We start from the raw sequence: 12,780 nt of genomic DNA on the forward strand, positions 1-12,780 counted from the left end.
CAAACTCACAAAGGTTCTTTTAGTGCTTAGATAAAAGCAGGAAATGCGTCTACCTGACATGTTGTTACCATACAGGGTGAAGGAATTTATCTAGAGACCACTGGGCATTCCAGAAAAGTTCTGTAATTGCTCAGGAATTCACCACAATACACAGAGCTATTTGCTGAGTGGAGTTGTGTCCCTTTATCAAAATATATACAGTTTCTCGTTGCAAGGAAAATATAAAGCAGTGTTATCTAATTGGTTATCTATATGTTCCTACATATTGGGTCAATTTTTAAAAACTGGTTTACATATCAGTAAGAATGTGGAGAATTATATTATAAGAACAAATATATAACATCTTGAATCTGGCTTTTTAATTTAATGATATTTTATTTTTATTTTTTTTAAAGATACAAGCTCTGGTCTATATAGCTAGTAAGCAAAAGTTTTATGAAAATAAAACTGTAAACTAATTTGTTCTGTGTCAGTATATTCAAACCAAAAATCATGCTCCTCTAATAAAATTAGTGGAATTATATGCACACTATATCATAGAAAGTTAAGAGGTAATTAAGTTATATTATCTTGGGATATGACTCTTTTCCACCACCCTTCCATGCCCTGTCTGTTATCTCTTCTTCACTTTTTCAAGAGCCTTCCCACAGTCTTGAATAGCAGAGTATGAGAGCTGAAATACCATCTTCTGGGTTAGCTGGAGAAACCTATCATTGCTCAAAGATTCTCTATGTTTCAAACTGAGAAAATATGTATAGTTTAGTATTAAAAGGGTTAAAAATATTCCAGTTAGTATTCATTTTATATAGGAAGGCTAAGGAATGATGTCATTTACTTTATGGAAAAGAAGCAAGTTCTAAAATAGTACATTTTTATCAGTGACTTATCCTATACTAGAGTCCTGGTGCACAAATTTGTGCATAGGTGCGGTCCGGATGGCCCACCCCGATGGGGGCCCATTGGGCCGGGCCAGCAAGGGGGAGGGGCCATGGGCAGTTGGCCGGCCGGCCCCACCCCTAATCAGGGGCTGGGCTGGCCAGGTCGGGGGTGGGGGGAGGTGGAGGGGGAAATTAGGGCCTGGATCAGGCTGGTTGGCTGCTGCAGTGCGCCTCATAGCCACCAGTCATTCTGGTCATTCTGCTGTTCTGGTTGCTGGGCTTTTATATATATAGATAATAAAAGGCTAAAATGCAAATTGACCAAATGGTGGAATAATTAGTTGCTATGAGGTGCCTGACGGCCCAGGGGCAGACGCTCAACACAGGAGCCTGGCTCACAGCTAGCAAGTGCAACGACGGTGGTGGGAGCCTCTCCTGCCTCTGAAGCCATCGGACATCCCCCGAGGGCTCCCAGAGTGCAAGAGCGCACAGGCCGGGGTGAGGACCCCCCCCCCCCCCGGTCACAAGTGCATGAATTTCATGCACCGAACTGCTAGTATATTATATTTAGGCTGATCTGAATTGCGCTTGCGGGCCTTACCCTGAGTATAATATGCATTTAGTGACAGATATTGCCCCAAAAATGTATCTCTCTTAGTAATTTCTCTTCTAATTATAACTAAATGCTTATAAGGATATTATAGTTATATTATAGTTATGTTTAAGTACAGTAATAAAATTATTTTCCTATTCTGATTATCTTTAAAATCTAGTAATTAAGCACTTCTAAATTAAATGCTATGGGCACATGGCATAATGAAGAAAAAACTATTGGGATTTAGTGTCTTCCAGTGACCCAGTGAACCTGGCTCCTAGTTTCCTTACCTGTAAGACTAGAGGCCCAGTGCACAAAATTTGTGCATGGGGGAGTGGTGTGTGTCCCTCAGCCTCCACCCTCTCCAATCTGGGACCCCTCAAGGGATCGGGCCTAAAGGGGCAGTCGGACATCCCTCTCACAATCCAGAACTGCTGGCTCCCAACCACTCTCCTGCCTGCCTGCCTGATTGCCCCTAACTGCTTCTGCCTGCCAAGCTTATCACCCCCTAACCACTCCCCTGCCAGCCTGATTGATGCCTAAATGCCTTCCCCTGCTTGCCTGATTACCCCAAACTGCTCTCCCCTGCCGGACTGGTCACCCCTAACTGCCTACTCTGCTGGCCTGGTTACCCCCAACTGCCCTCCCCTGCCAGCCTTGTTGCCCCTAACTGCCCTCCCCTGCCAGCCTGGTCACCCCTAACTGTCCTCCCCTGCAGGGCTGGTTGTCCCTAACTGTCCTCCCCTGCTGGCCTGGGTCCCCCCCAACTGTCCTTCCCTGCAGACTTGGTCGCCTCCAACTGCCCTCCCCTGCTGGCCCTCTTGTGTCCACATAGGGGCGGCCATCTTGTGTGTTGGAGTGATGGTCAATTTGCATATTACTTTTTTATTAGATAGGATGAGGGAGTTGGATGCAGGGTCCCTATTCTCTGGAGTTCAAAGATTTCTAGCTACCCAAGGGAAATTTCCTGGTTCAAGAGATGGGAGACTTTGTCTACCAATAACTTCACATGTGCATGCAGCTGTCACAAATATAGTATGTACTTGTTTTTAATGAAAGAATGTAAGAAAATATGCGATCTTTTTAAAATTATATATTTTTATTGATTTCAGAGAGAAAGAGGGAGAGAGAGAGATAGAAACAACAATGATGGAAAAGAATCATTGATTAGCTGCTTCCTACACACCCAACACTGGGCTTTGAGCCCTCAAACAAGGCATGTGCCCTGAGCCACACCAGCAGGAAAATATGCTGTCTTTTAATATCCCCAGCATATGGAAGGATCTCAAAAGATGAGGCTCCTGTATAGTGCAGAGAGTGGGGCAGTCATGCCCTCGAATCTTCACAGACATACCTGGGGTATCACATGCAGTGGTTTTCCTTTCCACACCAGAGTGCCAGGCCTGGTGTGAGGGACTGCCTATTGCTGTGTGTTGCTATTAGAACAAAACCCAAGAGTGATAATCAAATATTTAATACTTTGGATGTCATGAAGACTGACCAATCCGAATGGACTCCTGCATTCTGGAGCAGGGTTCTGGAGCCCTTCCCACACCAGCTGTTCTTGCTACGGTTGCTCTAAGGGGGCTCAGTCTACAGGGTTTTTGGGGAGGAGAACAGGGCAACAGGGTGGGTTGGATATTCAGGGTGCTTGGGGTAGAGGCTATTTACTAATGACTACAAAAGTATTTCATTAATTTCTAACCATCATGGCTATCTTCATGTGTAATGGCTGTATGTCACTGGGATGTAGAGACTGTGGCCTGGGAGAAACTTGAGTCACCCTATTTTCATCAAACCTTCAGAAAATCAGCCTCAAATGTTTTAAAGTTCCAGTAGAAATTTTTTGTTCTTTTTCCTACTCTATGAAATTTTATCTAGCCTTAAGATCCACCTATAAACAAACAAATTATAATTATAACTAAATGCATATAAGGATATTATAGGCATATACATTTAATTACAACAAAAACTGCCCAGAGTTTGAGGCCAGAAATAACTGATCTGCAAGTGGCCTCACTAGGTTTTGAGCAGTGTAGTTCCTCTCTCTGAGCTTTCTCTGTCAGTGTGATGGCAACACTCCTTCCAGCTGCACCAGGGTGGCTGCAAGGATCAGGTTCATGCACTAACATGGTTAGCAATGTGCTTGGCATGAGGAAGGACTTAAGGAAAATCTTATTATTAATGAATGCAGGATCATTTCATTGTGAATATAAAGAAATGCCAGTAAACTACCCTCCTGCCATCTATATATATAAAAGCCTAACCGACTGTTCGACCATTTGACTGGTAGCTATGACGTGCACTGACCACCAGGGAGCAGATGCTTCGACTGGTAGGTTAGCTTGCTGCTAGTGTCTGTCCAATCAGGACTGGGCGAGACGGGCAGGGCACACCCTAGAGCCCTCCCCAGCCCCAATCATGCACCAGTGTGAGGCACCCCACTGGTGCATGAATCCATGCAGCGGGCCTCTAGTCCATTATAAAGAGGAGAACACATATTATCAAGGCTTTAGGGCAGTGGTTCTCAACCTTCCTAATGCCGCGACCCTTTAATACAGTTCCTCATGTTGTGGTGACCCCCAATTTCATTGTTACAAATTGAACATAATTAAAGCATAGTGACTAATCACAAAAACAATATGTAATTATATATGTGTTTTCCAATGGTCTTAGGCAACCCCTGTGAAAGGGTCATTCGACCCCCAAAGGGGTCACAACCCACAGGTTGAGAACTGCTGCTTTAGGGGAAACCTATAAATCCATATATATAAAAGGCTAAACGACCATCCGACTGGCTGGTAGGTTTGACACACACTGACCACCAGGGTACAGACACTCAACGCAGGAGCTTCCGAGCTGTGGTGACTTGGCAGTGGCAGTTCTCAGGTGATGCACCCCAAAACCAGAGAGGAGGAAGCCCGATTCCTTGCAGGGCCATGCGATTCCACCTTTGGCTGTGGTTTATGTTGTTGCTGGAGCACTGTCGGCCCCAAATCTAGTTTATTGCACACTTGTGTTTGCGTTCCACACCCTGTATGACAGCAACTTTGCAGAATGTCTTCTCGCACTCTGGGGCCCCTCGGGGGATGTCAGAGAGCCAGTTTTGGCCCAATCCCCACAGGCCAGGCCAAGGAACCCCACCTGCTGGAGGGGCCCTGCTCACTCTGCAGATACCCTTCAAGCCGCAGCACCCCTTCCCCCCCAGGAATTCTAATTAATTTCCTTTCAATGTGCACAAATCCATGCCCTGGGCCACTAGTAGATATATAAATGCTTGGTAGTGGTATTTTATGGGAAAACCTGAAAATTACAATTTTTGTATGTTTTTGTATTTTACTTAACATGTCCCTTCACACAGTTTTTAATCAGTGCAAGGTGAATGCCATCATAAATATTTATTGAATTTTATTGAAAGATTATTAGGCCATCTTACTGCATTTGGAATAATAACACACATTTTTAAAAATATATATATTTATTGATTTTTTTACAGAGAAGAAGGGAGAGGTATAGAGAGTTAGAAACATCTATGAGAGAGAAACACCAATCAGCTGCCTCCTGCACACCCTCTACTGGGGATGTGCCCTCAACCAAGGTGCATGCCCTTGACTGGAATCAAACCTGGGACCCTTCAGTTCGCAGGCCGATGCTCTGCCCACTGAGCCAAACCAGTTAGGGCTATAACACACATTTTTAAAATTGTTGTCAAAATACCTAGAAGATATAGGTACATTAAAATTAAAAAACAAATGCTGGTTATCATTTAACTAACTACTTGGTTCAATGCTTAAAGAAGTATGTTTGCTCTATTGGGCCATTAGAGGACTATTTAGCCTTCTATTTTTTTAAAATACGTTTTTGTTGATTTCACAGAGGAAGGGAGAGGGAGAGAAAGAGATAGGAACATCAATGATGAGAGAGAATCATTGATTGGCTGCCTCCTGCATGCCCTACACTGTGGACTGAGCCCACAACTTAGGCATGTGCCATGACCAGGAATTGAACTGTGATCTCCTAGTTCATAGGTCGATCCTCAACCACTGAGCCACGCAGGGTGGAATATTTTTTTCCTATAAATAAGTTAGTTTAATATAATAGAGAAATAAATACTGTAGAGATTCTTCCTAAGTAGTTGAAAATTATTTGTGAAGTCTTATTTGAGGTTATTTTTGAAAAGGAGATAGATACAACTACAAGTAGGTGAGATAAAGGGAGTGATAATCCTGTGTGACTTTTGGAATGTCCTTTTCATTGATTTCTGTGTTGAGTACTTTACTCAGATTGGGAGCTCATTTGAATTGCCATTGGACAATAACATTATTGTACAACTGGCTATTATTCCTTGGTTTGATTTTCCTATATTTTTAATATTAGTAACAAAGAATGCATTTTGCTTTCAGATGTTTGGCTTTGTGTACCCTTACAGGAGAGATTCTGATTTACTTCTACTTCTGAATTTTATTCATTTTTATTTTCTTTTGTATAAAGTGTCTCACTATTCTGTTACTGCATCCAAAAATACTGAGAAAAAAATAGTTTTTTTTCTAAGTTATCAATTATAAATTAATGTGAAATCACTTAAGTCTTCTGTCCTTCATCTTCTACTTTGCTTTCAACAAGTGTTTCTTATTTTTATATTACTTTTGTAATAAACATTTCATCCTTAAAAACTGTGCCTTCCTTATTAAATATTCTAAAACTTATCATAGCAAGACATACCCCGTTAAACCAGGCAAAATGATATATATATTTTTTTCTTATGCAGAACTTTTTTAAAAAATTAATCTTTATTGTTGAAATTATTACAGACATCCCTCTTTTTTCCTCCTATAGTTTCCCTCCACCTGGTTCCCACCCTGTCCCAGGCCCTCACCACACTATTGCCTGTGTCCATAGGTAATACATACATGCATATAAGATCTTTGTCTAATCTCTTCCCGACCGCCCCCCCCCCAGCCTCTTTCCCTCTGAGAATTGTCAATCTGTCCATCTCCATGCCCCAGATTCTATTCTATTCACCAGTTTATTCTGTTTATCAGATTTTTTATTCGTTTGATTTTTAGATTCAGTTGTTGATAGGTATTTGTTGCCACTTTGTTGTTCATATTTTTTATCTTTACTTTTTTCTTCTTCTTCTTCCTCTTCTTAAAGAATACCCTTCAGCATTTCATATAATATTGGTTTGGTGGTAATGAACTCTTCTAGCTTCAAAATGATATTTTTAAGGGTATAACATTTGTGTTTTCTGGAAGAGCTTCTAAGTCCATCATGTTTTCTTCAGTGATTCTTGTCATAAATAACTAGACTGTTGTAGTTCTTTAAATTAAGGTGTTCTGACTACTGATGGTCTGAGTCCCATGCTAATAAAAGTCAATCAGTGTACTTCCAAGTACATAACTTTTTGTTAGTCATTACATTTGAGTAAATATTTTGTTTTCTTTGTTATTAACATTGTAAAAATACAAGAGACTATATTTTTTCAGGAAATTGCTATTTTTAGCTATTTAAGTAAAATTTAGGAATCTTGTTCTACAATGAGTAAAAAAAGATAAGTATCTGTTTTGCTATTTAAGAGTTGGTAGTAGACAGCATTTAGCTTTCTTGGGAAAAGAACATTCTAGTTTATAAACGATTCTAAAATTTAATTTACATAAATAGAGGAAGCTCAGCAGTGTTATAAAATATTTATTTTTTCATGTCCACAGCTTTTACTTAAGGTATAGTTACCCGATAAGCAAAATTACTAAGTTAGTATAAATGTTAATTTCTCAAAGGATAGATTTTGGTAAAGATACCGATACAGAAGTAATTTTTTGTTTTTGTTTCAATTTTGCTCCCAGTTCCAACTGCCTGATCAGAGAACTTGGGTAAGTTTCCTGCTTATATTTTTGACTAAAATAATGTAGCATTAAAAGGACAACTTATACTCTAAATTGCTTTACAGGCATAAAGAATTCTGAGCCCCTTTCTATTCAATGATATGGCTTCAGTAGATAGTTTTTCAACTTGTGAAGCTGTGAAATATTTTCCATTATAATTGGACATTTAGAATGCTCTAGGAAGTTTATTCTATAAATCTGACTCAGTCCACATAATTATACCTGGATGTAGAACTCTTTTTGAGCACCTGGGAGCATATTATTAGAAGAGGCTTTGAGATGAGTCACTAAGTGGAAACAACCATTATTTGGGGGAGCCCATATCTGCATGTTAAAAATGCTTTTGATAAAGGCTTCAAAAGGATAAAACATGAACTTATGTGTAGGCACAAGCTGACTTGGAAATACATCCATATATCCCAGGGCAGAACTTGGTTTTAACTAAATGGAAAAAGAAGAATAAATGCTTAAAAACTATATCCAGCAAATGAATGGATCTTTTAGCATTGGGTCTCACTTCCTTAGCTTTTAGTTACATTTCCAGTCAGTTGTCAGTTAATAAACAATAAAGGGACAACTTTATTTTTTATTCAAGAAAAATATAGTATTTATTTAGTTTTCACTCTCAAAGAAGCCTTGGGTCAATTGAAATGTATGTAAATGACACCGATTACAAAATTCCCTCTGTGTGTATGTGCTTTTGCTGTTTCATTTTCTTTGTTCACTCAAAATATTCTGATTTTTGAGGTATGGGTAAAATTTTGGAATGCAGTTCAATTTTTCTTTAGACACCACATAAAATTATATATAAATTATTTGAAGTTGGAGCACTTTAACACTTACTTATTTCCTCTATCTGATGTTGGTTTTCCTTTACCAGAAATTCCTCCTTTTTCTTTCTTTTATGGAATATGTGATGAATTATGATTTTTTCTCATCCTGATAGACTTTTAAGGATTACGTTCATTTATTTCAAAAGTATGAGGAGAGAGAGAGAGAAAGAAAGAGAGAGAGACACTTAGGCAAAGTTGTATAGGTTTTTCTTTGATTATCCCTGGCCTATATTTCCAGTATTCCTCATCTGCCTTTCCTGGCATTGGTAGGTCTTGAGTCTCAAGGTGCTTGGAGGTCCTCACTTTCTATGGTGGAGTATTACTTTCCAGTGGCTATATTGGTAGCTGCTTCAAGCATAAGGTGCTGTCCCCTACATAAATGGCCATGGTTCTACCAACTACTGAAGCCCATTTCAGATTTTAAGTTATATTCCATTTGCTGATAATACAACAGTATAGTAACTGCCATTGCGGTTCTTTGAAAACACTCTCATTTCATTGGTTCATAGGTTTTCTTCAGAGCTGTGATTTATATGTGTATTATAAAACATGGATATTAGTGGGAAATGTTAAATATACATGCTTTTACCTTTTAGTGGTAAAAAAACTCTAAATAATCATGATTGCTGAATGTGATACATGAGTGACATAATGATAAAATATGAATATTTACTTCCCCCCCAAATGGCCATAATTTTGAGACTTCTCAAGATTATCAAGTGAATAAATATAGAAAACTACCAAATCTACAAACTTTCCCATCAGAAGTTATTTATGAAAAGTTAGTTATTTTATGATAAAGGCATGTGTACTCTAATTTGTGAAACATTAGGTCACATAATTTATGGTGCCATTGGACATATCATTTCTTTTAATCAGATTGTCACTTTAATAGTTTTAATGAGAAACTTCTTTATGTCATCAATTATTGGCTGCCAGATAACAATGTTAAGCTAAGTACTTAGGACCCAGTTGATGATATCTTGCCTGCTGAAATGTTTTTAAAAATACTAACTTTACTTGAATATAGCTACTTTTTTTTTTTCTAAAAATGAGGGAGTTGTATCTAAATATTAGTTTGCGTCAGTATAAAGTTAATAGCCTCTTGGGGACTGGAAGGGGGTGAAATGACTTCCTTTTCCTGACATCTGGCTGCAGATACCATCAACAGCTATTATATATATAAATAAAAATCACTGTTCCATAAAAAAATCACTGTCGTTTACAGATCAGAGATTAGCCTATGACATTAATAGGGCATAGAGCAATACATTTCTAAAATATATGATCTATCTTTTCCTCCTTTAGTTTTCCCACTCTCAGCAAATTGCTTATTCATAGTAGTACATGTTGCCCTCTTCATTGGATTTTTCATAATTGAAAAATAAATACTGTTCCATTTATCTCAATTCATCGTTTCTTTAACTTTAAATTTTTTTGTTTTTAAAATAATTCTTTATTCTTGAAAGTATTACATATGTCCCCCTTTCCCCCCCATTAACTTCTCTAGCCCACCTCCACCCCTTACCCCAGGCCCTTACTGCCCCATTGTCTGTGGCCAATTCATCTTTTTAAAATATCAAGTCAGACCTTATAAAAATGAATGTCAAAACTTACCACTTCTGTAAAATGGGTGTTATTTCAAGAGGAACATCCTATAAGTCAGACCTTATAGCCAAAGAAAGTGGGGGTATTGACACATACGCTAAATAAAGCTCATCTAAATCCAACATCTTAATTTGAAATACTGACACTAGGGCTGAGGTTGGTCACAGAACTGCTAAACTACCCAACTGGCAAATGTTTAAGTTACTTCTATTGGTTCTAATGGGGAAATATATCCTTTTTAACTGAGGTCAAGTGCTATGAGAACAAATCTTATGAAGATGAAAGGAAGGATTCAGTGATGGCTTTTATGTTGCTCAATTGTCGCTAGCCAGACAGAAAGTGGTGGTGTGTTTATGTGTAGTGTTAATAGCTACCCTCAGCTCCCTTCCCGTCGTCTTTCCCATTTCCCCACTCCAATTTAATCCTCCTTCCTTTTGACACCAGAAGCCCAAGGTGGGGGTGGCTTATGCAGAGGCACTTGGGTAACCCCTATTATCTTTAAGAATGTCATTATTAGTCATCAAGCCCATAATATATTTTCTTGTTTCTTGATGGTTTTCCCAAATCAAAACAGTTTGAGGTAAAATAATCACAGTGATCTTTCTTCAAAAGGAGCTATTAGCAGCTACTAAAGCAAGACACATTTCCCAACAGCCAACTGCTCTTAAATAACTTAAAGGACTTGTAGTTTATATGAGCTATAGATGAAAGCCGGGAATACTAATAGTCATGAGTAAGCTATTTTCCATATAAAAGGAAAAGTGTTTCTATAAGATGTATTGCCACAGGAATCTGAGTGTGTCAGCAGGGCGGACACTCAAATGATTTAAAACCACTAGATAATGAAACTTTACTCACATATTAAATGTACATAAATAAAACATTTATAATCATCACCCATGCACTTTCTATTCTGCCCAATAAATATATGCGATCATGACCCTTACCCTGGCTTGTTACTGCTAATCAGCTTGAAGGCTAGAGGTCATTTTTCACTCAGACAATTTATTCCATGGAGGGCGGAATATCAAAATGATTTTCTATAAGGAACAATTAGAAGGAATAAATGCAAATAAATTAGTATCATAAAATATTTCTGGATTGATTTTTAATAAATAAAATCCTAAGTAATATGAAAATGCTAATGCTCTGGCTAGAGGGGGATAATGACCAAATTCTTCAGGGACAGAGTTTCCACCAACCTCTCTGAGCAGCAGCATCATTCCGTATCTCTGCCCTGTGATCAGTACATGTCAAAATCCTTCATAGTGACAAATGTGCTGTCCGCTTGCATCTGTGGAGAATGTTTTAGCAGCTGAGTGATTATGAATCAAACCCCTGAGCTTACAGCCCCTACTGCCTCCCAATGCGTTCACATTTGTCGTCTGACAAGTAAATGTATCTTGACTTTCCTCTGAGATTTTTTTGCACCGTGTTTGATGAAAGACATTTGGCAAATTGGCAGTGGAACCCTGTACGTTGCAATTTGTAGGAGTCCCAGCATGAAATGAGAGGGCAGGCTCCAGGATAAAGAGAAAAGAAAGAGAGCTAACTGCAGCATGAATAGTCATTTGAAGAAGGGAGCATAAAATATTCCCTTTGTAAGAAGAGAATCTTGTTCAGGACATTCTGTGAAGATTTTGCTCTACTTTAAGAAGTCAATGGTGTTCTGTCCAGGTGCATGTCCACGGAATGAATTATTTTTTTAATTTTCCTTTTGAGTGGGAAGTGTTGCTGCTTATTTTTAACCTGAGCTTATGAATTAGGCCTCCAGCTCTGTCCTGCCATCTCATCAGCAAAAGAATCATCCTCTTGGGTTGAACAGTTGCTTGACTGTGCAGTTGTTACCATTTTTAATCCTTGCTTGGAGCCTTCTGGTCTACCACCCCAGTTCTTTGAGAAACATACAGAGTGCATATAGAGTGCAAACACCTTTTTAACAGCTCTCTGAGCTCTCCAGTGGCATAGTGCCCTGAGAACCAAATAAATAATGGGAGAGTTGATTTAACAAGACGGCCTGAGAGTTTGCTTTTTCTGCTTAAAAATTCAGTAGTAAGCAGCTTCCAAATAAAATGTAAGCACTGAGGAAACTCAACATTTTGAGAGTGTTGAAAGAAAGGGGATAGTCCCACTAACTGTGGACGTTAAGGATCAAGTCACTTTAAAAGTCAGTGCCACCCTCTGATTGTGACTGTTTCAAATACTTATGCAGGTGAACAAAAACTTGAAGATTATAAGCAAAATAAGTTAGATTGTTTGAGGGGAAGAATTAGGCAGCGTAGATTTCTTCCAAGAATACTTCTCTAAGAATGTGATTATACTAATTACTCCCCTTATAACACCCATGCCAAGTTATGTAATATGAAGTTATAATATTATGAACTGTCCTTCCCACTCACTCTTTGTCCAAAACAAATGAATATGTCATCAAAATTCTTTATATATGATCCCATTTAAAATGTAGTATTCCAGATATTAATAAACATCGTTTTAGGCAAAACACCTCTTACCCATTTAATTTTTCTTTCTGAGTTAGACACATTTGGCTTAAGCTGTAACTTTGAAACACTTGATGTTTTTCATGCTGTGAGTTCTTTTCATGGGACTCCATGCTTCCTATGGTTTTTATTAACTAGAAAGGCCTACAGGACCTTTCCCTATAATTTCCAGTTTACTGTCGGTATCCATAACATGATACCAATGCTCTCACTTAATTTAATAAAAATCTAATTCAGCTTTATTATCTCTCATATATTTCATTGCTCAATTGTACATCAGATTATTATAAAATGCTCTCACCAAGGTCCTATGAAAAGGGATACCCAGCATTTTATGGGCTTTATAACCTTTATTATTTCCAAAATCAATAAATTCTCTTACTGTTTGTTTAATATTGGGACACTACGACCTCTCTCTCTACAGACCGTTTCATTCAGCAGATTTGATGCTTCCTTTTAATTAATGATGCTCGTGGTTTGCTAGGG

At 38.5% G+C, this 12,780-nt stretch overlaps 1 protein-coding gene across 9 annotated transcripts in view; it reads left to right on the top strand.

The window, feature by feature from the left end:
• MECOM (MDS1 and EVI1 complex locus) overlaps positions 1-12,780 on the top strand; it is a 582,697-nt gene that overhangs the window by 551,411 nt on the left and 18,506 nt on the right. For 6 of the 9 annotated variants that reach the window (XM_036350941.1, XM_036350937.1, XM_036350938.1 and 3 more), the window contains one exon: positions 7,317-7,343. The exons of the other annotated variants lie outside the window; for them this stretch is intronic. In XM_036350941.1, coding sequence (XP_036206834.1) covers positions 7,317-7,343 — 27 coding nt within the window. The remainder of the gene's footprint in view (positions 1-7,316; positions 7,344-12,780) is intronic. 9 annotated transcript variants of the gene reach the window in all.

Source organism: Myotis myotis, unplaced genomic scaffold (assembly GCF_014108235.1).
Source record: "Myotis myotis isolate mMyoMyo1 unplaced genomic scaffold, mMyoMyo1.p scaffold_m19_p_2, whole genome shotgun sequence".
In the NCBI taxonomy this organism is placed as follows: Eukaryota; Metazoa; Chordata; class Mammalia; order Chiroptera; family Vespertilionidae; genus Myotis; species Myotis myotis.